General features: G+C 38.9%; 3 protein-coding genes across 3 annotated transcripts in view; 1 reads left to right on the top strand and 2 right to left on the bottom strand.

Moving 5' to 3' along the window:
- LOC133839656 (metallothionein-3-like) overlaps window positions 1–23,800 on the bottom strand; it is a 128,699-nt gene that overhangs the window by 35,400 nt on the left and 69,499 nt on the right. The gene's annotated exons all lie outside the window — the stretch shown is intronic.
- The window catches only part of LOC133839657 (homeobox protein 5), a 152,986-nt gene continuing 136,279 nt past the window's right edge, over window positions 7,094–23,800 (bottom strand). Inside the window, 4 exon segments of the mRNA XM_062271293.1 lie at window positions 7,094–7,277; window positions 11,662–15,074; window positions 15,136–15,330; window positions 20,916–21,007. Coding sequence (XP_062127277.1) covers window positions 13,433–15,074; window positions 15,136–15,330; window positions 20,916–21,007 — 1,929 coding nt within the window. The 3' untranslated portion in view covers window positions 7,094–7,277; window positions 11,662–13,432.
- Window positions 15,907–19,746, top strand: LOC133839646 (histone-arginine methyltransferase CARMER). Its single transcript, XM_062271280.1, has 4 exons — window positions 15,907–16,673; window positions 16,744–17,637; window positions 17,702–18,115; window positions 18,182–19,746. The coding sequence occupies exons 1-4, from the start codon at window positions 16,418–16,420 to the stop codon at window positions 18,268–18,270; spliced, it is 1,653 nt and encodes a 550-aa protein (XP_062127264.1). The 5' UTR covers window positions 15,907–16,417; the 3' UTR covers window positions 18,271–19,746.

The raw sequence follows: 23,800 nt of genomic DNA on the forward strand, positions 1-23,800 counted from the left end.
CGCATGAAGCTGAAGCAAAAATTGGTAAGTCAGCTCGAAAATATCGAAACAGCGATTGGGCACGCGATTAGCGTTGCCACATCGTCATCGCGTTGCCTGGGAAAAGCTGACTGCTATAACACGCTATATGCTTCACATGCTGCTGGAGGGAAAGCTGTTAAATTCAAATTGGTGCTGAATGCGACCAACTTGAACGTAGTATTTTATTTTATCGAAAAGAAACGCATTTTTTGATATTCAGAGTATCATTCTGCTCTTGTTTTATTTTTATTATATTGTAGAATTTCCATTTCGTTTGCTTATTTGATAGTTGTTTTAAATTAGCATTGTTTTTGTTTAGTTTTTCATTTTGTTTTTTTCTCTTTTCAAATTCTTCACATTCTGTTTTTGTAATCTTGGTTTATTGTTTAAAATTAACATATACATTTAACATTTAAATGATTTCGAAGAAGTATATAATATATTCTCGTCGGTATGTCGGTTTCTTCTGCTTAAAATACTTTAGTATGCATTATCATGATGATCATGTCAATTATGAAAAGTTTTGACGGATGTAGTCACATGTACATGGATTGTGTGCGAAAGTGTGTGAGAATGAGAATTATCCTTTTTTGTCATTTCGTTTGGTTTGGTTTTTTCGATTAGTGTGATTATGGATTGAATACATTCATACATTTATGTAGAGAGATGGTACATACATTGTTTGTATAGTGTAAGTACATTTTGTATAGCTAGCACAAAAAGTTGCACATTTAAGTTTAGGGTATGGAATGAATATTCGTAAAGTCATCGAATATGAATCTAATACACACAATTATGGTTGTTACTTTTGTTTTCATATTTAGTTTTTGGTTTTTTTTTGTTTTTAGGTATGAAACTTATCATAAAATCAAAGTTGTATGAAGCAAAAAAGCGAACCAAAGTACAATACAATATACAATTATTCTGTATCTGTTGTTGTTAGTTGAAGTTGAAGTGATTTTTGTGGACAGGTAATTCTGTTACAGCATTAAGCATTAAGTATCCTGTATGCCTGTACAATTTAGTACGAGAGTAAGTTGTGTGTTTTTGTTGTGTTGTGATTTTCGAGTTTCGATTTCGAGTTGCGTTGAGTGTAAATATATAAATACATATGTGGTTTGCTGTATATAAAGACGCAAAATATATACTTATGTCTTCTGTATGTATATATATGTACATATAAAAAGATTTTCTCGTATTTATATGCAAATATTTCTTGTTTATTTTCTGTAGTTTTTGTCTTTGGTTTTCTTTATTTTTTTTCTCTTATTTTTCTGTTTTATTTTAGTTTTGCCTTCTCTCAGATGGATACTGATATTCAATTAAAAAATGTGGCTATAGTCTGTTCCATTAAAATTTTTGCATTTACTCTTTAAATTTATCGTTATCGTTTTCTTTGTTTCTGGCTCTAGTTAGTTTTTCCTTTTTTTTTTTTACAAGTTTGCTTTGCAAAAAATATATAGAATGTATATAATTTTCTCTTCTGTATTTTCTTAACTTGTTCATTTATTTTCTCTTTTTTTAAGTTTTTTTTTTATTTTTCTTTATCATGTTTACATTATTTTGTTTCCTTGCTTTGTAGGTACTCGATTCTCACGTAAAATGTTTTCCTCTTTTTTTATTTTATATTTCACGATTTGTTCTAAACATTTTGACTGCTCTTTAAAATTTGCTTGCAAATGTTTCACTGTAGTTTATTTTTGTTTTGTTCTTTTTTTGGGGTTCACAAATAACTGCATGTATATGTAAATATTATTCTTCTCGGTATATGTATCTGCATCTGTATCTGAATATGTAAATGTATCCGTATCTGTGTAGTTAGCTAGTATCTGTAATTTAAGCATGTCACATTCAATCACTAGTATGTTATGTAGTATGTATATCTATCAATATTAAGAGATGCCGTTAAGTTAAGTTCTTGCTGTCGAAAAGTATCTCGAAGATCGTTTCTCGTCTTTTTGTATTTCCATTTATAGGGTATGTATATGTATATGGTTTTCATAATCGTATGTACGTATATATATGTAAAGTATGTATATATATTTACTGTATATTTCATATATATATTTTTTTATATATGCATGTAATTATGTATGCTTTTTTGTTTTGTATCTATTTAACATGAATTTACACGACATTTAAGTTTGCTTGGGTTAAACGGTTTAATTTACTTTCTTATTTTTCGTTATGCAAAAACTTAGTTATGCTAAATTCAACTTTATAAGTATGTTTTGCAATTTACTGTGTGTGTTCTTGTGTGTGTGTGTTTTTGTCTGATTTTTCACCTGCTCCTCTGGCCTATTAAAGGTCAGACCCCAGCCCGTATCTTAAGTTTTTTTTTTTTTGAGGGCTGTCACACTGTGTGCCTTATTTGTACCTTGTAATGTGGTGTTCATTTTATTTGTTATTTCATATTATTTATGTATAGATATATGTTTTCGATTTCGTTTGCTTTCTTGACAATTACAATCCTATTTATTTTTGTTTACCATGACAACCAGTTCAACTAGTTAGATAGTTATGTAGTTAGTTTTTAGTTTATCAAAGCGGAAATCAGATTGGTTTCGTTAACAGAATGCGTATATATAATATCTTAGTTAATCGTTTATTATTTGTTCAACATACTATATATTAAGATAAACAAAAACATCATGTACTTAATGAGCCATAAACATAACAAAATCATTCACGTTTTTCTCTGCCATTTTTATTTTTTGTTTTTTTTTTTCACCATCGGCTGCTTAAAATTATTATGATCCTTAAGGACTTTTGGATGAAGACACAACAACGATTATGTATATAAGTATTATTATTATTTTGTATTATGCACTACTACAATGTGTATGTGTGTGTGTGTGTGAGTGTGTGAATAAATGCGGCGAATGAATGAATTTCAGGTGCATTCGAATTGAGGACGCGGGCCAATGAAAGTACGATAGTCTCTAGATTAAAGAATCTGTGCTCATAGATGGGCTACTATAAGAAGCTCCGATTTATATATAGTATATATATAGTATAGTATAGTAGAAGTGATAACAAATTGAGAAATGTTAAGTGTTAATACCATTAAAAAACATTTTAAGTAGCACGTTTTAGTATTGTTTGTAAACTTAATCAAATGATCATCATTGTAAATGTTATTCATATATTTTCTTTTGTATATACACAAGTTATATATATATAAACATTCGCTTCGTTTATATGATTTTTGACGCACGCTCAGTACAATGTTAATTTCTTTGTTAATTTATCGCAATGTGCAAATAATATAATTAAATGTTTTCTTTTTGGTTTTTGGTTTTTTTTTGCCGGGAGTTCTCAGCGCCAAATTCGACTGCCCGAGCGAAAAGTCTTTTGAAAGTAAGGTATTATCTTTTAGCCAATTTTGAAGACATTTTGTGGTTGATTTTTTTTTTTCATTTGTTTTTTTCGTTTTTTGCAACTTAGATTAGTGCAATCTATAAATATCCTATAGATTAAAATGATGATAATGCCAATGCCAAAAAAGTCATTTTACTCTTTTTGCGCGCTCATTGAATTGAGTTTTTCTTTTCTCTCTTTGTTATTTGTGTTTTATTTTTTTTTTTTTTTTTTTCAGTATCAGTTTCAGTTTCAATTTTCAGTTTTACAAAAAATGCATTTGCCAATTAGCATAAAATTTAAATCGTAAAAAAGTTACAACAACTCTTGGGTAGAAAAACTTATTTAAAAACTATTATTGAAATTATCCATTACGTGTCTCACTTAATTATAATATAATTAAGACCCGCTCAAATCTCGAAGAGAGGCTTCTCTTGTTTGTTTCTTGTTTTCAAAATGATCTCTGGCCTTCTTCAATTCGAGAATTTCTTAATATTTTTTTTGTTACGTCTGATTTTTGTTTTTCTTTTTTTCAAGTTTTCAGTCAGTTTATAAGAATGTGTGCGTCTGTGTAGCACTTGTGATGTAATGTATGTATGTAATGATGTATGTACGATGAATACATACAAAAGTACATACTTTGTGTGTGTGTGTGTGTGTGATTGTATAAACAGCTTATTGCTTCTTCAATAGTATAAGTACGCGTCTTTTTTCTTTGTCTTATTTATTTACTGATTCGAAGAGATCTTTTTTTGTTTCTTTAACTAATGGATGAGCTTTGATGCTGTTTTTTTCTCTGATCTTATGGGCAATACTTTTTCTTTTTTTGTTGTATGCTTCTTTGGCAGTTTTGAGCCATATTTTGTGTATTTCGTATTTGTTTTGCCCGTTTATAAATACAATTCTCTGGGAAGGTGATCGTGATAATGAATGCAGCCAATTTATAATATAATAATAATGCGCAAGTCTTTTTCGCTTGGATACACTAAACTAAAACTAAAACTAAACTAAACTTAACTAAACTAATCAACTAATCAATTGAATGCAATCAATGTGCGAGCATTTTTTGTTTGTAAAAATTTGCACTTAATTTTAAATTTTGTTTCATTTTTGCTTTTGTTTTTATAAATTGATCTGGACCTGGTTTAATCTTGATACTTTGATATGACAGAGAGTGTCTAAGTGAATGTGTGTGTTAGTGTTAGAGTGTGTGTGTGTGTGTGTGTGGTGTGTGGGTGGGTGGTGCTCATCTCTCACTATAATAAGTATCTTTATATACGAGTAAAAAAACGAACAAGTCAAATAAATCAGCCTTATTTTCAATGCAATTTTCTCTTTGTTTTTTTTTTTCATATATATTGTTTAATAACTAATTTCGCTTTACCAATTTGGAAAAATTTGAACCACCCGCACACACATACATACATACATAGGCATACGTATATGACCAGGTCGCAGAATCGTATATAGACAACTATATATGTATATAGTATATACTTATGCGTTTATTACTTAAAGATAACAACACCAATGCAATTCAATTCAATTCAATTCAATTTAAGATCGCCTTCATACACACATACATATATGTACTATATATCTATATATAATAAGTGATATACATATATAAATGTATTACTTATTTATCGTTTTAGTGAATGCAACATACCGCGCTGTTCCAGCAACTGTTGAGTTCATCAACAGCTGCCAGATGAGAGATTTCTACAATACTCCTTGATCTTCAACTCGATCTCGATCTGTTCTCTTAATTTAATGTTAAGTTTTAATAACGTCAACACATCAATAACGACAAATACAGTAAATATCAGAAGAAACATCACAAGTATCAATCTAGATATTTTCTTGTGGTTTTTTGCTATCAATATTTTCCTCATTTATTTTTTGTAATATTTTCTTGCTTATAAGTATACACATACACATTGGCAAATACTCTATATATATGATTGATTACATATACACATACATATATCAATATTATCATCATCATCAAGTTCATTCATCTGAAATAAAAGTGAAAAGAAAAGAAATAGAAAAACTATAAAGAGAACGAATAAAAATGTCTACTCGAGTTTGTACATGGTCTCAAAAGTTGTTCTATAGACTTAGGAAATAGTTTCGATATATAATCGGGATCAATAGCTAGATCTATGTACGATCCAAAAGGGGAAACCGTGTCACTTAGAGAGAAGTTCTTCGATAGATATTTTCACGAGTTCTTTTTCGGGAGAGCATTCAGGAAACCGTTGTAAATAGTTCGACATGGAAAACAGAAATCGAAATGGAAAAATTTTGAACTGAAATCGAACTGAAATAAAAACAATATAAAAGAAGAACGCAAATAAAAACAAAGTCGTTTGTTGTTTGGTTTTTTTAATTATAAATAACAATTGTATATTTTTAATAAAACGGGTGTTTGTTTCTTGTTTTTGTTTTTTTTCTTTCTTTTTACTGTTGTTGTTGTTGTTGTTGTGATTTTGTGGTCATTTTGCATGAAGGTTGCTTTTGCTTTCGTTCATTAAGTAAGTAATGATATCGAGCCCCCGATATAATGTTAAATTACATACTCTTTTACATCTTTGTTTTGCACAATAATCATTTTTCATTTTAACATTTATTTTCTTGTTGTTGTTGTTGTTGTTGTTGTTGTTTTTGTTGTTGCTTGTCATTTGTTTTGTTTTGTTTTGTTTTGTTTTCAGTTTGTTTGTTTTGTTTTTGTCGAACAACAATTGTGCCATTTGTTTTGGGTGATCAACGTTGATCAGCGCTCTGGACAACATATTTTGTTTGTTTTTGTTTTGAGGATCCTTTTGATAGAATTTGCATTTCTTGCGTTCTCATCGTAATCATATATAATCATAATCATAATCATAAACATAAAATAGTAGTATATGATATATGTATGTTTGTATGTATGTTTTTTATGCATTAGAAGTAAGTTATACAATAATGGATAAAATTTTCTGTTTGTTTTTAAAAATATCACTTATATTTAAATAATTTCCAGAACGCAACGAAAAAGATCGAGAGTGTGTGTGTGTGTTAGAGTGTCTGTGTGTGTGTGAGTTGCAAAGAGAATTAGAATTGGGACCACATGTCGTATGCGTTATTCCATATTTCATTTGCAATTCATTCATGTTCGTGTTGAGTGTGTGTGTGTGTGTGTGTGTAGAAACGTTGTTGTTCTTTTAAACTTAAGCTTAATAAAAACGAAATACAATTGTAAAAATGTTGCTTGCTTAAAGAAATTGTTAAACTTTGTCGCATTCCAAAATAAACAATGGCCACCATTATGAATTTCATTCAAATCACGGCAAACAATTTCAAAGAAATTTACGCGCCTACGTGTTATCATCATCATCGTTAATCAATTATTATGATTTATCAATTTATTCACTTTTTCCTTTCATTATCATCATTATTTTTTGTATGGGGTTGCAATCAAAAATTCTCATTTTTATCTCAAATCATGATTCTTTTCATATTTTTTTTTAAAGCTGCTGCTGCTCTTTCTTTCTTTCTTTCTTTCTTTCATTTAAGCTCAAGTTATCATCTGTTCTGTCTGTTCTTTCATTGCATTCGCATTCTCTTTTCTCATTGTCATTCTCCTTCATCTTCATCTTTAACTTCAACTGAGCCTGTAGGCTGGCTTCTGCGCTTAATTCGAAAAATATATGTATATTCATATATCATATTTGTTTTTTCAGTTTTTTTTTTTTTTTTTTTTTCTTTTTTTTGTTTGTTTATAGTTTATACATATTCTAGATTGTAGTTTGTACTTCCAATTTGGTTAAGAATTCCTTGTGTATTTTCTTTTCTCGATTTCCACTTTTCATATTTCCTCTCCTTTCATTTTCGTTTTCTCTCTCTCAATTTCACTTTTTGCTTTGCCTTATATTTATTGATTACTATATACTTATATTTAAAACTAAAAAGATGATCGGGAGATGAAAGCGGCAAAGACTCTGCAGTGGCGGCGGACGAAGCTGACGAAACTTATTGAGGGAGAGTGTATCTCCTAGAGATGTACTCCCGTAATATCGATACTCGCGTGAGTTATCGAGTTTTGTTGATCACGAGAACTGAAAGGGGTTGCCACAGTACCCCCCTCCTAGAGTTCCAGTTGGGAAAGATACTTTGCTGGGAATCTGATTTGTCGTCCTGATCTTGACACTTTCTCGAGTGTCTGAGCAGTTGGCGCTGTCGTCTGCTCCTGTGTTGGAGGCGGTACGTCTTTGAAGATGTAAGCTGGTTTAAGTCGATCGATGGAAACCTTGTTTTCCTTTGTGTGGCCCTTGAGTGTAAAATATTTGTCGTGTTTTGTTACCACTTCGAAAGGACCCTCGTAGTTTGCTTCCAACGGGGTTTTCACTCGATCCACTCGAACGAAAACGTGGGTACAATGGTTTAGGTCCGGGTGGACAAATTCTTGCGGTGTATGATGGTGCACTGGCTTAGTGGTTGGCAGTTGAGACATGGTTTTTTGAAGAGCCTCGGTGAACTCGGACTCAGTGTGTTTTTGTGTGCTCGGTGCAAAAAATCCGCCTGGCACCCGTAGTGTGGTGCCATAAACCATTTCCGCAGGGCTCAGCCCGATGTCGCTTTTGATTGTTGTGCGTAGGCCGAGTAGGATTAGATGCAGGGAACTACTCCAGTTGATTGGATCGACGCATTTTAAAGCAGCTTTTAACGTTCTGTGCCAGCGTTCGATCATACCATTGGCTTGTGGGTGGTACGCCGTCGTCCGCAGGTGCTTAAAACCACAAATTTTGGAAAGCTCTTGGAATAATGTAGACTCGAATTGTCGACCCAGATCGGTTGTGATGTGAAGAGGAATACCGTACTGAGCGAACCAGCCCGATATCAGTGCGTTGGCTACAGATTTTGCTGTGATGTCTACTAAAGGAATTGCTGCGGGCCATCGTGAGAATCGATCGATACACGTGAGGCAGTATCGGTATCCGTTCGATGAAGGCAGCGGGCCGACTATGTCGATATTTATGTGTTCGAAACGGGTGTCGCTGGCGGTGTACTCTCCTAGTGGCGATTTGGTGTGACGTTGGATTTTGGCCTTCTGGCACGGGATACAAGAGCGTACGATTTTAGCGACATCCTTCGCCATGCGGGGCCAAACGTAGTGTTTTCCGACCAACTTGTTTGTTGCCTTAACTCCCGGATGGCTCAGCGAATGTAGGGCCTCAACCACGGTTTGGCGTAGGCATTTGGGCACAAACGGACGTGTATGGTTATTGGCGACGTGGCAGTACAATTGTTTGTTTGAGCCTGCAAGAGACAATTTTGTTAGTGAGATGGGTTTTTCGGCGTCAGACTTGAGTAGCGATTGTAGTTCCGCATCGCTTTCCTGTTCCAGTGCCATCTCGTCGAAGTTTATGTGTTTGATGGCATCGATGCGTGAGAGAAGATCAGCCACGTTGTTTTCTTCTCCAGAGATGTGCCGGATATCGGTGCTGAATTGGCTGATAAAATCCAGTTGCCGAGCGCGTCGAGGTGATGCTTTCTCGCTGTTTTGACTGAAGGCGTACATAAGCGGCTTGTGGTCGGTGAAAATAACGAAATTCCTGCCCTCCAGTGCGTACTTGAAGTGCAAAACGGCCTGATAGATGGCAGTCAGTTCTCTATCGTAGGTGCTGTACTTCTTTTGCGTCGATGTGAATTTCCTGGAGAAGAATCCCAGTGGTTGTGTCTGCCCGTTGATGACCTGATGTACTACGGCTCCCATAGCGTCGTCGGACGCGTCGGTGGTTAGAGTTAATTGTGAGTTTGGTGCCATGTAATTCAACAACGTAGCGTTTGCAAGCTCGTTCTTGCAGGCGGTGAATGCGTAGTCGGCTTCTGTAGACCAAAGTATCGGGGTTTTGTCGTTCTTTTTATTGCCTTGGATCAGCGTCTGGAGTATGTGCTGGTTCTCGGCTGCTCGTGGGATAAACGGCCTATAGAAATTAATCATACCCAGAAACTTTTTTAGGTCTTTAGCGATAAGCGGTTTTTTAAAATGCCGTATGGCTTCCACTTTGGCTTCGGATGGTTTTAAGCCGTGCTGACTGATGTCGTGTCCCAGGAATGTAAGTTGTGTCTTACCGAATTGGCACTTCTCAAAGTTTACGGTGAGATGTGCCTTCCGAAGGCGGTCGAGGATTGTGCGGAGGTGCATCTCGTGCTGCGCCTCGGATTCTGAAGCGATCAAAATGTCGTCGATGTAAGCAAAAACGAAGTCGAGGCCTTGTATGACGTTGTTTATGTGACGTTGAAAAGTTTGCGCTGCGTTGCGCAGACCGAACGTCATGAACAAAATTCGAATAGCCCAAAAGGCGTGATAATTGCTGTTTTGGGAATATCTTGTGGTTCGACAGGAATCTGGTGATATGCTTTTTGCAGGTCGATTTTCGAAAATATCTTCTTACCGTATAAGATGCTCGTTACATCCAGTATGTACGGAATAGGATATCGATCCGGCACGGTTACGTTGTTCAGTGCTCGGTAGTCGCCGCACGGACGCCACTCTCCATTTGCTTTCTTTACCAAGTGCAAAGGGCTGGACCAGTTGCTATTTGAGGGACGGCATATTCCTTTCTCGATGAGGTAGGAGAACTCGGATTGTGCAGCTTTGAGTTTGTCGGGCGCTAGTCGTCGGGCGCGGGCGTGAGTAGGCGGCCCGTTGGTCGAGATGAAGTGCGTTACTTCGGATGTTGCTGGCAGCCGGTTCGAGTTGATCGTTGCGAGATCGCGATATTCGTGAAGCAATGTAGCGTATTGGTTACTCGTGTCGTAGGATAAAACCGCGTTGATTTTACGTTGGGGCGCGTGACATTTTGATTCCAGCAGCGTAGCCCGATCGATGAGTTTGCGTCGTTTCATATCGACGAGTAAGTCAAAATGTTGAAGAAAGTCGGATCCGATGATAGCGCAGTTGACGTCAGCTATCACGAAAGTCCACACGAAGTTTCGTCGCAATCCCAGTGACAATGTTATGCGTTTTTCTCCATAGGTTTGTATTTTCGTGCCATTGGCGGCGAAAAGAAGCTTTGGAGTGAGCATAGTTTTGCGTTTTGCAGGGTGGCATCACTGAAATGTCGGCGCCGGTATCGATGAGAAACTGTGTTTTGGAGAAATTGTCGTTGATGGCGAGGCGGGCAATTGTGTTGTGGTCTTCTTCGAATTTGTCCGCCGAATCCGAAGATTGATTTAGTTTTTGGTTCGGATGCAAAGAGCATGGTTGGCGACATTTCTTGGCGGCGTTACCAAATTTGCTGTGGTACCAACACATGTCTCCAGCTATGACGCTGTTGCGATCCGTTCGCAAGCTGTTCTTGCGAGAAAGGTTTCTGGAGAGCGCGTTGATTTGTTGTTCGATGCGGTCTAGACGATCGTCGGAAACGGCGCTGCTGGTTGGCGCCGACTTGGCGTCGATGGTGCGTACCTGATGAAAATCACCGACTTCCATCACTTTATCTGCCAACTTAGCTAAGTTTGCTAGGCTGGCGTCCGATGCTTGCAAGATCGCTTGCACTTGTGTTGGTAAGCGCTGCAGCCACAGTGCTTTCAGAAAAGATTCTTGAACTTTGTTTGCGGCTAGTGCGTTTAACTCGTTGAGCAGTTGCGTGGGGCGCTTGTCACCAAGGTCGGTCTCCGATATTAACTTCTGGATTTTCTTTTGTTCGCTTTCGCAGAAGCGTTCCAGGATGCACGATTTCAAATTTTCGTACTTGCCTGTGCGTGGTTGGTTGACGATGGCGTCGGCAATTCGGGCCAACACCGGTGCTTCGATTGACGCTAGGATTGTGTTAAATTTCGTTTCGTCCGAGGTTATTCCCGCCAGAACGAATTGGGCTTCGATTTGCGATAGCCATAATTCTGGGTGTTCGGGCCAAAACGGCGGTATTTTCACAGCTACACGGTTGATAACTGCGTCAACACCGTGAGTAACGGTATCGTGAAAACCTCGGCGTCGTCTTGTGGGGCGTCGTTGTTTGCCATTGTAAGCACCAGTACTCGTGTGTATATAGTGATCACGTCGGGGTCACCAATTTGCTTTGCCTTATATTTATTGATTACTATATACTTATATTTAAAACTAAAAGATGATCGGGAGATGAAAGCGGCAAAGACTCTGCAGTGGCGGCGGACGAAGCTGACGAAACTTATTGAGGGAGAGTGTATCTCCTAGAGATGTACTCCCGTAATATCGATACTCGCGTGAGTTATCGAGTTTTGTTGATCACGAGAACTGAAAGGGGTTGCCACAACTTCAACCTCATTTCGGGCTGTTTGTGACGTCATCATCATCATCTTCATTGTTGATACCGTAATTTGAACAATTCACAATAGTCGCACAACGCGAACAGTTTTTAAAGTCCTAAATATTAGATTTTTTAGTCGTAGGTACATTACAAATTAATTAATAGACTTGTTTCTTTTTGTTTTTGTGGTTTGCAAATAATCAGCTTAACAACGAAATAAAATTTGAACATTTCTTTCAAAAAATAATTTATTCTTCTTGGCTCCAAAGTTTTTGCAATTTTTAATTTTCAATTTTGATAATATGTATATTTTTTTTCTCATTCTGTCTGCGGTTGTATTCCTTTTTTTTTGTTTCTGTATCTGACTGTCTCTGTATCTGTATCTTTATCTGTTTATCTGTGTTTTTACCTATGCCTATTGCATTTCGTTTCTTGTTTCTTGTTTTTGTTTTTTTTAAATTTTACTACATTTAAGATTAAAGTTTTGCTTTATATGGTATATATATTACATTATCTTTTGTGTGTGTTTTTGGGGGGGATAATTGTTCTATAGATGGTCGGCAAATATATATATAAATATATATGTAGTATGTATATATGTGTGTATGTATGTATGTATGGGGGGCGTGGTGTTCTCTTAAGTTTATTATCTATAATATTTAATCAGCGATTTTCCTTGTGTTCATCATTATTTTAAGTTTTGTTTTTTTTTATGAGTACTCATTTATGTATTGCAGTTTTTTGTATTCATGAACTCTTGCTTAATACTTAATTCTTAGCGATCTTACACACACACATATACATAAGAATACACATGTATATGTAAAATTGGTTTAACTGTTTTCTGTTTTCATTTATACACAAGTAATTTCACTATTTTTCTTTTCTTTTTCTTTTTTTTAGAGATGAATAGTTTTTTTCGCTTTTTGTTTATCTTTGAAGTTGATGCTTGATTAATATGCTTTGAATATATATATTTATATATACGTATTGGTTATTTGTTGAATATTTTGATTTGTTTTTGCTTTTTGTTGAGTTCGTTTTGTTTTTTGTTTTGTTTTGTTGTTTTTTAGAGCAAGAAGAAGAACAAAAATTGCACTAATACTAAGAAAAAATTTACTAGATTCTTACAAACTAAAAAAAATCAGATGTATATTTGTTTAAGATTTGTTTTGTTTTCTTTTTCATTGTTTTTTGTTTCTTTTTTTATCTCTATACTTTCAACATATCTTCATTTTCATTTTCTTTCATTTTTTTTGTTGTTTTTCTCTATGTATATAAAATTGCTGGCCAAACGAATTGCAGCTGAAAAATGTTTGCCACGAATTTGTTTTTTTGTTGTTTAGTTTTTTAACATAAGAAATAACAAAGTCAGGTTTTAAAATAAATATGTATTGTATTGTATGTATATATATATATATGTATATTTATGCATAATAATTATGAATTATTTCTGTTTATAATTATAATTATTATTATTTGTAATTATTATTATTGTATATTGCAAATGTTGCCCAGCGCAAATGTTAGCAACATTTGCACGGCAGTTGGCAACACCAGCACAACAACAAAGAGATACCATTACGTTTAAGGTTTTTGTTTTTGTTTTTGCTTTGTTTTTTGCACAATTCAATGCAGAGTAAATAAGAAGAGACCATTTTTCATTTTCATTTCATTTTTGTTTTTTGTTTTGTTTTTGTCAACAACACTTTACGACAATAACAACAGAAGCAATCTGATTGCACAGCAACAACATTCACTATATTTAATCGTTGTTACTGCAGCAACAGTTGCTGCTGTTGCTGCTGCTGTTGTTGCTGACCTGCAGCTGCAGCTCGACTCCAAGCCAGCAACCCTTTGGCAGCAGCAACCTGTTCTTGCTCATAGGCGGCAGCGGCAGCAATTGCAGCAACATTGCTGTTGTCGCTAGCACCTCCTCCTCCTCCTCCTCCTCCTCCATCTTCGTTGCTGCTACTGCTGCTGCTGTTGGCGGTGGGCGAGGGGGTGGGCGTTGGCCTGTTGCTGCTGCTACTGTTGGTTGCTGCTCCAATTGGCGATACAATCACCGAGGTAGCAACACTTTTGATGCGAGTAAATCTATTGATATTGTTAGTGTGATTGTTGCTGTTGGCATTGCAATTGCTGCCGTTGTACTTGTGTGGTTGTTGCTGTTGTGGTTGTTGTTGTATGTGGTGGACGCCATAGCGTCGATTGGTTTTGATAGTCAGCGATGCTGGCAACTGTTTGCCAGCAGCCACTTCGGCAGCCAATCTTACCACAGTTGTTGTCATTTTAGCAGCTGTTGCTGGTGTCGATGTCGATGAAGATGTTGCTGTTGTGGATGCTGCTGCTGTTGTTGATGGTGCTGCTGATGGTGTTGCTGTTGCTATTGCTGTTGCTCCTGCCTTTGCGATGTCGCCTTGTCGCAGTGTCGTCGACGCTTGGGCTGCCGCCTCTGCCGACGATTTCTGTCGCTTTCAGTCGCCGAAGCGACTGCAAGCCTTCTTCCATCGGCATTGAGTGCACCATTGCTCTCGCTTCTCCATGCCATAGACCTTGCGGCATTTCTTGTTCTCGCCACGCGTGCGACGATTTGGTGAATTGGGCGTGTGCTTGGCAGCGCTCACCGTTTGTTGCACTGCCACATGTTGCAGTGGCATGTGTTGCTGTTGTTGTTGTTGTTGGCCGGAATTGGCAACATGATTGTTGCTGGCAGTTGTCTGTTGCTGGCCGCGCAAATGCTGTTGTTGTTGCTGCTGCTGATGATGATGTTGTTGCTGTTGCTGCTGCGGCGGATGGTAATTCGGCGTGATTGTCACGCTAGACAGGTGGTGTTGCTGCTGCTGCTGCTGCTGTTGCTGCTGTTGTGTGTGGCCATTGCTGGTGTGATGCGCCGTCACTGTGACATTCTGTTGCGACAATTGCTGCAACATGTTGTTGGCACTGCTATTGCTATGTATGACCGGACTGCTGTTGCCGCTGCCACTGCTGCTGTTGCTGCTGTGACTGTTGTAGCTGTGATTGTGATGGTGATGGACGTATGTCGGCGATGGATATGGCGCAGTCGAGTGGGACGGACGCGACGATGATGAGCGTGCGTGTTTATTGAGTGTCGTCGAATTGTGGTGATGATGATGGTTATGGTGGCTGTTGTTGTTGCTGCTGTTGCCGCTGTTGCTGCTGCTACTGTGGTGGGATGTCGCCGATGGAGCGCTCACTGTGATCGCAGCCGCCGATGACCAAGTGTAATTGTGATGCGCCAGCGGCGATGTCGGTATGCAGCTAGTGTTGTTATTCTGCAACTGTTGCTGCTGTGTGCTGGTGATGTGATGAGCACCGCTGCTGCCGCTGTTGCTGTGATGTAGCTGTGATTGCTGATGCGTTAGGTGGTGATAGTTATTCATAGCGCGTCCTTGTCTGTATTACAAAGCATATTTAGTATATTCATTATTCATTAAAATTCTCTTCAATTACTTACTTGAAATTGCCAACGATCTGTCTTTGGTATTCGGGATCCTCGTGCGGCGGACGCGCCATGTCCCGGTGGCTGAGCGTGGGCGGTGACGCAGGACTAGGCGTTTTGATCGTCGACTCATCGTCGTCGTCGTCTTCGTCGTAGTAGAACTCCTCTTCGTGCTCATTTTCACTGCAGGAATCTGAGTCGCCAGAGCGTCTGGCCTTTTTTGCTGCAAGCCCAAAAATAATGTCATCGATTAATTCACTGCATTCGTTTTGTTGTTTGTTTTGCGCGCCACTTGCAGCACAGGGTGACTATGCATTTAATTTTCAAATATTCTAGAGATTCAATCATTTTAGTAAATCTGCCCAACTAATTTACATTGATAATTAATTAATTATGTTCCACACGCAAAAATATTTCGAGCTAATATTTTTTTTTATATTATATTTGCGTATATTTTTGTTTTAATTATTATTTCTCGCGCCAAGTGCAGCACAGGGTGTCCGTGCATTGCAATTTCAAATGCACCAACTTGTGCAAATTATTCACAGTCAATCTAATAAACACTCCCAAAAAATTAAAAAAAATATATTAAATTTTCTATACTTGATTAACTTTATTACGAATCGTATTAAATATATATTTACTTTGCATGCATTGCATACTTTAGGCTCACCACTCATCGTGACTGTGCATTGGCAATATATCGCTTGCTTGGCGTTGCCAGCTGTGCGCGCCGTCAGCGTTGCCACTCGCGCTGGTCGTACGGCAACACCGCAGCTGCCATTCACGCCACAACGCTAACCACACAGCTGCAGGGTTGTAGCAACGTTTGCAAAAAAAAAAACACGCACGTTCTGTGTCAAATCAATACGAAATCAACAAAAATCAATCGATTTTCGCGAAACAAGCGACACAAAACGCACGTCGATTTCATTACAACTAACAACGCATAACATAACGACGTGCTGTGCACTGTACTCGCGACCGCTTGCCAAACCAAAACCAAACGAATTTGCTGTGGAAAATTTTTTCGGAAAGAGAAAAAAAAATTTGCGCGTCGCAAGTCTCGCTTCTATAGCGTCTGTGTGTGTTGTCTCCCTTGCTGTGTGCGTGTGTGTGTGTGCGTGCGTTTATGTGTTGTGTCTGTGTGTGTGTGTGGCGTCCGCGTGCATTTCTCACGGTCTACAATTGTCAATTATAACGCGAAAATATTGTGATTACTTCCCCCTCCAAATAAAAATAATAAAATAACCTTAACTCACTAATATATAAAAGCAAAAACAAAAAAAGAAGCAAAATGTCCACAAGCAGCGCCGTAGTCGCTGTCGCCGCCGAGCAGAACAATAAATGTGCTGCCGCTGCCAACGTCGCTGTCGCTGCCACGAACAGCGTCGCTGCAGCGCTTTGTCCGCTGAGCAACTGCCAATTTACGGGCGTCGTAATCAGCGCCATTTCCGATGAGCAGAAGCTGGAGTTCAACAACATATACAAGAGCAGCTGTACGCTCAGCTGCAGCTACGATTCCCAAGGCGTTTTGCTGCGCATCATGCTAGGTACTATCTCCCTTCTCTTTCGCACACTGCCTGCCTGACTGACTCTACCTCTCTTTCTGTCTCTTTTTAGATAATGATCTGGGACGTGTGCTAAAGGAATACATGATATCAGCGGACACGGATGCCGCACAGCTCGGCAAACGTTGTTACGCCATCTCGCTGGATGCCGAGAATTTGGTGTTGCGCTTCAGCAGTGATCAGGATCAGCTGCTCTTTCGCAAAGTCGTCGAGAATGTGAAGCACCTGCGTCCCAAGTCTGTGTTCTCGCAACGAACTGAAGAGTCCTCGGCCTCGCAATACTTTCAATTCTATGGCTATCTGAGTCAACAGCAGAACATGATGCAGGATTATGTGCGCACCTCAACGTATCAACGTGCCATACTTGGCAATTCGGTTGATTTCCAGGATAAGGTTGTGCTCGATGTGGGCGCCGGCTCGGGGATATTATCCTTCTTTGCTGTGCAAGCTGGCGCTGCCAAAGTATATGCCATTGAGGCATCGAATATGGCGCAATATGCTCAGCAGCTGGTAGAATCGAATAATGTGCAGCACAAGATCTCAGTGATCCCGGGCAAGATTGAGGAGATTGAATTGCCCGAGAAGGTGGATGTGATTATCTCGGAGCCCATGGGTTATATGCTGTATAATGAGCGTATGCTCGAAACGTATTTGCATGCGCGTAAATGGTTGAAGCCACATGGCAAAATGTATCCAACGCATGGTGATTTGCACATTGCACCGTTCTCGGATGAATCGCTGTACTTGGAGCAGTACAATAAGGCGAACTTTTGGTATCAATCGGCGTTTCATGGCGTCGATCTGACCACACTGCACAAGGAGGGCATGAAGGAGTATTTCCGTCAGCCAATCGTGGACACTTTTGATATGCGCATCTGCATGGCAAAGTCGGTGCGACATGTGTGTGATTTTCTCAACGACAAAGAGGATGATTTGCACGTAATTGGTACGAAAAGAAAGCAAGTGAAACGATTTATGATTTGTATTAACAAAGTGATTTCTTCTATTAGATATCCCGCTTGAGTTTCACATAATGCAGACTGGAATCTGCCATGGACTCGCTTTCTGGTTCGATGTTGAGTTCAGCGGCAGCAGTCAACACGTCTGGCTGTCCACCTCGCCCATTGCACCCTTGACGCATTGGTATCAAGTGCGTTGTCTGCTGCCCATGCCCATCTTCATTAAGCAGGGCCAAACGTTGACGGGTCGTGTGCTGTTGGAGGCCAATCGTCGGCAATCGTATGATGTGACCATCGATCTGCACATCGAGGGCACGTTGATATCGTCGAGCAATACTTTGGACTTGAAGAATCCGTATTTTCGGTACACGGGGGCGCCGGTGCAAGCTCCGCCGGGGACTAATACTCAGAGCCCATCGGAGCAGTATTGGACTACGATGGACACCACGCAGGGCAATCGTAATTGTAGGTAAACTATAAGGTACTCAATATGATCTTTTACTAAGCGAATTTCTCTCTCTTCTTGTGTAGCAACTAGCATGCTGAATGGCAGTCTGTCTGTTAATGGAATGGGAGATGCTGGCATGGACATCACCCATGGTCTAATGCATCCGCACTAGGAACAACTTGCTACTGCTGCAGCTGCTGATGATGACAACAATTTCTACAACTTGTTAGCTAATGCCTGGATTGCAAACTAATTTAGTAGATCGCAGATTGTATTTATTATTTTATGGGGTCTCGATTTTTGTTTTGATATTCCGAATTTTAGATGCTTTTGTTTTTATGTTTAATTTATGTTGTAATTTATTTATTTTGCAAGCAGTTGTTCCCCCCAAGTTCCAGGTTCTTTGAAATATGTTGTAAGAGATGAAACACCATTAACCATTAACCATTTAGCCATTAGCAATGAGAATAAATGAAGAGAAGTAAATGTCGAAAGAAAGCAGAAGCAGAAGAAGAGTAATCAATGAGAAATCGCATAGATCATCAACAATCAACAAAGGCAGACTAATAATGTGTATGTAGTTGTTTAGAACAGCAGCATATATAATCGATAAGCTAATTTTAGCCCCACTTCCCAAGCCCCCAAGATAGCATTTAGTGTTTTTTTAACGTATGTATGTTATTATGTAATACGAGTATCATATTAATAATAATAATAATAATCAATGTAGAGAGCAAACACTGCAGCTTCAGGAAGTTTATTATTACATATTAGTTAATGCCAATTGCAGTTTGCAAAAGCTTTTGAACAAATCCAAATCCAACAACAATTATCATCCACCCCAAACACAGAGAGAAATTAAATAATATTCAATTTGCCCCATGTATCTACCTACAACTACAACTACAACTATATATGTATATTATGTTAAGTATAATAATATGAATTGTATTTCAATTATTTCATGTACCTCAACGAAAATGTAGAACCTAGTTTCAATTCTCGACACAAACGTTTTGTGTAGAAGTCAAATATTCAAATGGTTATGCTTAGTTTTTGTTTTGTGGAAATTATAACGAATTGCTCATAGAAATTAGTTGATAAGTTTACAATTATTTATACGCATATATATATATATACTACTACATATATGTGTGCATCATAGTCGTGCTGAGAGATTATAAAATTTCAATTTTCCAACTCTGTTCTGTTCTCTTATTATTTGTCCGCCTTTCAAATTCAATTTTAAATTTATCTTTGTTTCTGTCCTGGCATATCTTGAAACCACAATAGAGATCCTACGTCGCTACCAGCCTGCCAAGCGCATAGTTGACATATTAAGTACTATAAATATACGTATACACATATATAGTATAATATATATACATATATATATATAGTAATATATAATTATACAAGCATAAATATATCTATACACTTCCATATATAAGTGTGTGTGCATTGTACTTTTTAGCATAGTTTTTGCCAACGACAACAACACCAAACAACAACAATAACAACACCATCAACAACAACAACAACACCACCAACACATTTACAAAGTATCAACTATAATCCTCTATACATACGACTACAACATACCCATCATATGCATTTACATATGCAAAAAGAAAACAAAAAACAAAAATGAATATGAACAATTTGAAAACAAGTTCAAAAACTAAACAACTTTGTCTTTTTCTCATAGTTTTCTCTGTGTTGGATTTGTAGCTGTCATCAACTCATCGCATCGCTCGTTTCCTGCCGCCTTCGCCGCCTTCCCCATCGTGTGCGAAAAAACAAACACATAGGAAACAACATTCAACATTCGCAAATGTCAAATGCTTAATGCTGCGACCCACAGTTTGGACCTTGGCCTCAAAAAGCCAGAATCAAAATCAAAAAACTTGCAGCGCAGTCGCTGCCCGCGCAGCAAGTTGCGCTCGAGTTTGCCACGCCTCCAGCGCCTTTCGCGCCCCTTCGTATTAAAAATGCAGGTGTGCTGCGCTGACTGCGAGGGTGCGTCTGTATGTGTGTGTGACCTGGTTTCTATGTACACACATATCGACTTATGTACAAGTGTTCCACTTTCAAACTGCTCGAATCCGACTGCACAGTGGGCTGAATGACAAAGTAATGCCAGCAAAACTTTTGTAGCAAAGTTTACAAACTTTTCTAACGAGCACGGAATTTGAAATACTTTTAAGCACTTTGTACAGAGTAAATAGTATAATGCTCTCATAAATGTTGTATTTGCTGAACTTTCTTTATTGATTGTCATAAATATTGAAAGTTCTTTAACTTTAAACTAAATTTGCTTGTGTCAACAAGTCTTCAAAGCGAATTATGCTAAATACTTGAGCAGGTCATGTATTTAGTGCTTATTATGTTAAATTCGTTAAACTTACTTTATTTAAAGTTATTTTGACTTTAAACTAAACTGCTTTCTGTAACTAAGTTTTAAAAATGAACTAAACAAAATGCTTCTTTAATAAGAGAATTTCTTGCAAGTTCAACTTTAACACCACTCAAGGGATCTATTAACTTTATATCTATCCAAAGAAACGTAAGTTTGCCCCACTGTGGAAACAATTGTGACGTGCTCTTGCTATGTATTGAGAGGGTATTACTGTTGTTTTGTTGCAGCAACTGTTGTTGCTTTGTTGCACTAAGTCAAGGCCCTGCCACTTGCTGCTCATTGTTGTAGTTGCGCTCTGACCGATGTCAGAGCATTTTAAAGGACACACGGAGCTCTCCCCTCCCCTCCTGGTACTCTCTCATCACTTTATTGTTGTGTATTGTTATTGCAGAACTTACCCCAAATGTGTGTCCCTCACGTGTCGTTCAATTTTCAATTGTGTGAGCTCCACGGTGCCGCATCCCTTCCAGATACAGCGGAATTTTTTCGACTGCAAGCAAAGAGAAGAAGAATCATAAATGGATTAGTTTTGTAATGTGCCAAGAAAATGATGAAGGGATTTCAAAGATTTAATGCGCGTACTTTGCGATGTACAGAACTAGGAGGCGGTGGGTCAGGAGGAGGCGTGCCGCTGCGTGATGAGGATGCGGATACGGATGAGGATGCCGATGATAGACAGCCCGGGCTGGCTTCACTTTCGCTGGCACCGCCGCCAAACGACTCGTAGTCGCTGCGTTCCACGTAATAGTTGAGCGCGGTTGCGTGCATCTCGTTGCGACCAGTGAACGAACCGGTGCCGGGCCGGTGCCAAATGCGACTGTGTTGGTGGTGCGGACAATGCAACTGGCTGCCTCGATGCCTGGCTGCGTGGCTGCGATGCTTGGCTGGCCAGGATTCGGTTGTGTGTGGCAAACGAGCGAAGCCGAGTGAGCTCCGGTTTCCCGGCTCTGCACTCAGCTCGGCTGCAACTGATAACAGAGGCCGCCGACGTCGCTGTCGACGTCGTCGTCATCGTTGCCTTGTCTTTGTGCAACACACTACAACAAAAAATAAAATGCGATAGAAGAAGAAAAAGTATTGCCAGCCTATTTACTGGGTCACCTTGCAATACCACAAACTACCAGCATGCAACACCCATGCCACATGCCACGCTCTTCGCCTTGACACGCTTCTCACCACGAAAGAGGAGAGCGGAAGAGTGAAAGAGCGAGAGAGACAGGAGAGCGCTCTGCAATTTTTAGCGGCCTTTAGCGCCTGCAATTATGCTGCGCTTTATGTTGAAGGTTAGGCGACAACGTCGACGTCGACAGCACTGTTGACCCAGTTTTTGGGGCAACTGGTTTGTTGTCTTTCTTCTCTCTTTTTTTTCGCTTTTTTGTTTGTTTAACTATTGCGCGTCCTTGCCAAGTTGTGTCCTTGCAACGCGTTGCATGCAGCAGTTCGTCATTTAATTGGCAACTGATTAATGATTTGTTTACCAAAGAATTTGCAAATTTAAATCGACTACTTGCCGCATTATTATTTCGTGTGGCAAACGCGTCGTATGCGCATTATTTCTAATCTTGTTTGTTGTTCTGAATTTACCACTGAAAAGCAGGTCAAGTTCTCTAGCTTTATTTGTTGAGTATTTCGTCGACTTTGCCCCCAAAAAGGAAAAGCACTCAGCTTAAAGAACTTAATGACGTATGGCCAATTTTAGAAATGTTTGCTCTCTAGTTCTGAGGGGAGAAGAGTGGAGGGTGGGAAAAGGAAAAGCAGGAAAGCGAAAGCGAAAGCTGCCAACCGCAACGTAATCATAAACATAAATAACTTGGTCTACATAAGCGGCGTAAATTGTTAACGCACGTGGTTGTGTGTGCGAGTGTGAGTGTGTGTGGATGAGTGTGAGAGTGTGTATGTGTGTGTGTGAGTGTGTGTGTTACATTAACTGCCTGGGGCCTGCCAGCAGGTCTACTACACATTTTTCGTTTTAACTCAGTGCAATTAGTGGGCGCCATAATTCGTTTGTGGCCAGCGAACAGAGCGCAGGATATGGCGCATATCCTGCTCATAAATACTCGCATATATACTCCACACACACATATGTATATATGTATACTATAATATTAAACAATTGTTGCCATTTGTGGCAGATGTTTGCATTCAAGTTTGAGGGAATTTTTGGCAGTTGGCAGTTTGCGTTTGGCATATTAATGCCGCCTGTGACTTTAATATGATGTGAACGCCGAGCATTCATTTCAGTTAACTAAATGTGCGCAGCGAAAATTTGATTAAATTCGGAATTCATCAAGACGACGTTGCGTATACGCAACGTGTGTGTGGCAACGTTTTGGCTTCAATTATTTTTAATTAATGCGCCAACAGCAGCAAGTTGGAAATCGTTTTAGCTTATCAATTGCCGTAGTGTTTTTTTTCCCTGGTCAGCCTAACAATCCGCTTAGCTGTTGGCCACCTGCCGCATGCCACCTGCCGAGTTGCATAAATCCAGCACACTAAATGATATTAGAAGCTATGTGCTGTGTGCTGTGCTGTGCTGTGCTGTGTGTGCGTTAATTATGTTGCCATGTCTAATGAGTTACAGTGGGCGGGGCAATCGCTTGACTACTAATGAAAGAAAGCAAAACTCTGCCCAACTGAAGTTGGGCATTTCAACCCCCTCACTCCGCTTTTATCGACTCAAAGTGAAAGCAACCATCCATCCCCTCTCCATCCCCCGTCCATCGAACACAAAGAGCAAACGTTGTTCCTACCGCACTGTGTCCTGATTTGACGGAGCCTGAACAGAGCGCATAAATAGGTAAAACGAGTATGCGGAAATGGCAGGAATAACACAAATCTTGTTAGAGAGCAGAGCAACAGAGATAGCACAGATGCGAGAGAGAGAGAGAGAGAAAGGAGAAGGCAAAAGAGAAAGAGAGTGAAGGAAATTGACGTGGCATTCCCGGTTTGCCTTCGGCTCTAACTTCACTTGCCTGTATCCAGCAAATGCTTTTTGTTTCACATGCCGTGTAAGTGTGTGTGTGTATGTGTGTGTGTGTGTGTGTGCTTTATGGATCACCGCTGGGCTGAGTGGCATCGTTATGCTGCCAGCAGCAAACTACATCAGTTTCAGTTTCGCCTGCTTTATGTTTTCAGTTTCGGTTTCAGTTTCGCTTTTAGCTTTTCCCTCGAAAAATAAGGCCAAACTGTACTCCTCGACTTTAACTTTAACTTTTGTTGTGTTGTGCGTGAACTACGTTAATCTTGCATCTAACTTTAATTGCCAACATAAATATGTTTTGTT

Source organism: Drosophila sulfurigaster, chromosome 2R, assembly GCF_023558435.1.
Source record: "Drosophila sulfurigaster albostrigata strain 15112-1811.04 chromosome 2R, ASM2355843v2, whole genome shotgun sequence".
Lineage (NCBI taxonomy): Eukaryota > Metazoa > Arthropoda > Insecta > Diptera > Drosophilidae > Drosophila > Drosophila sulfurigaster.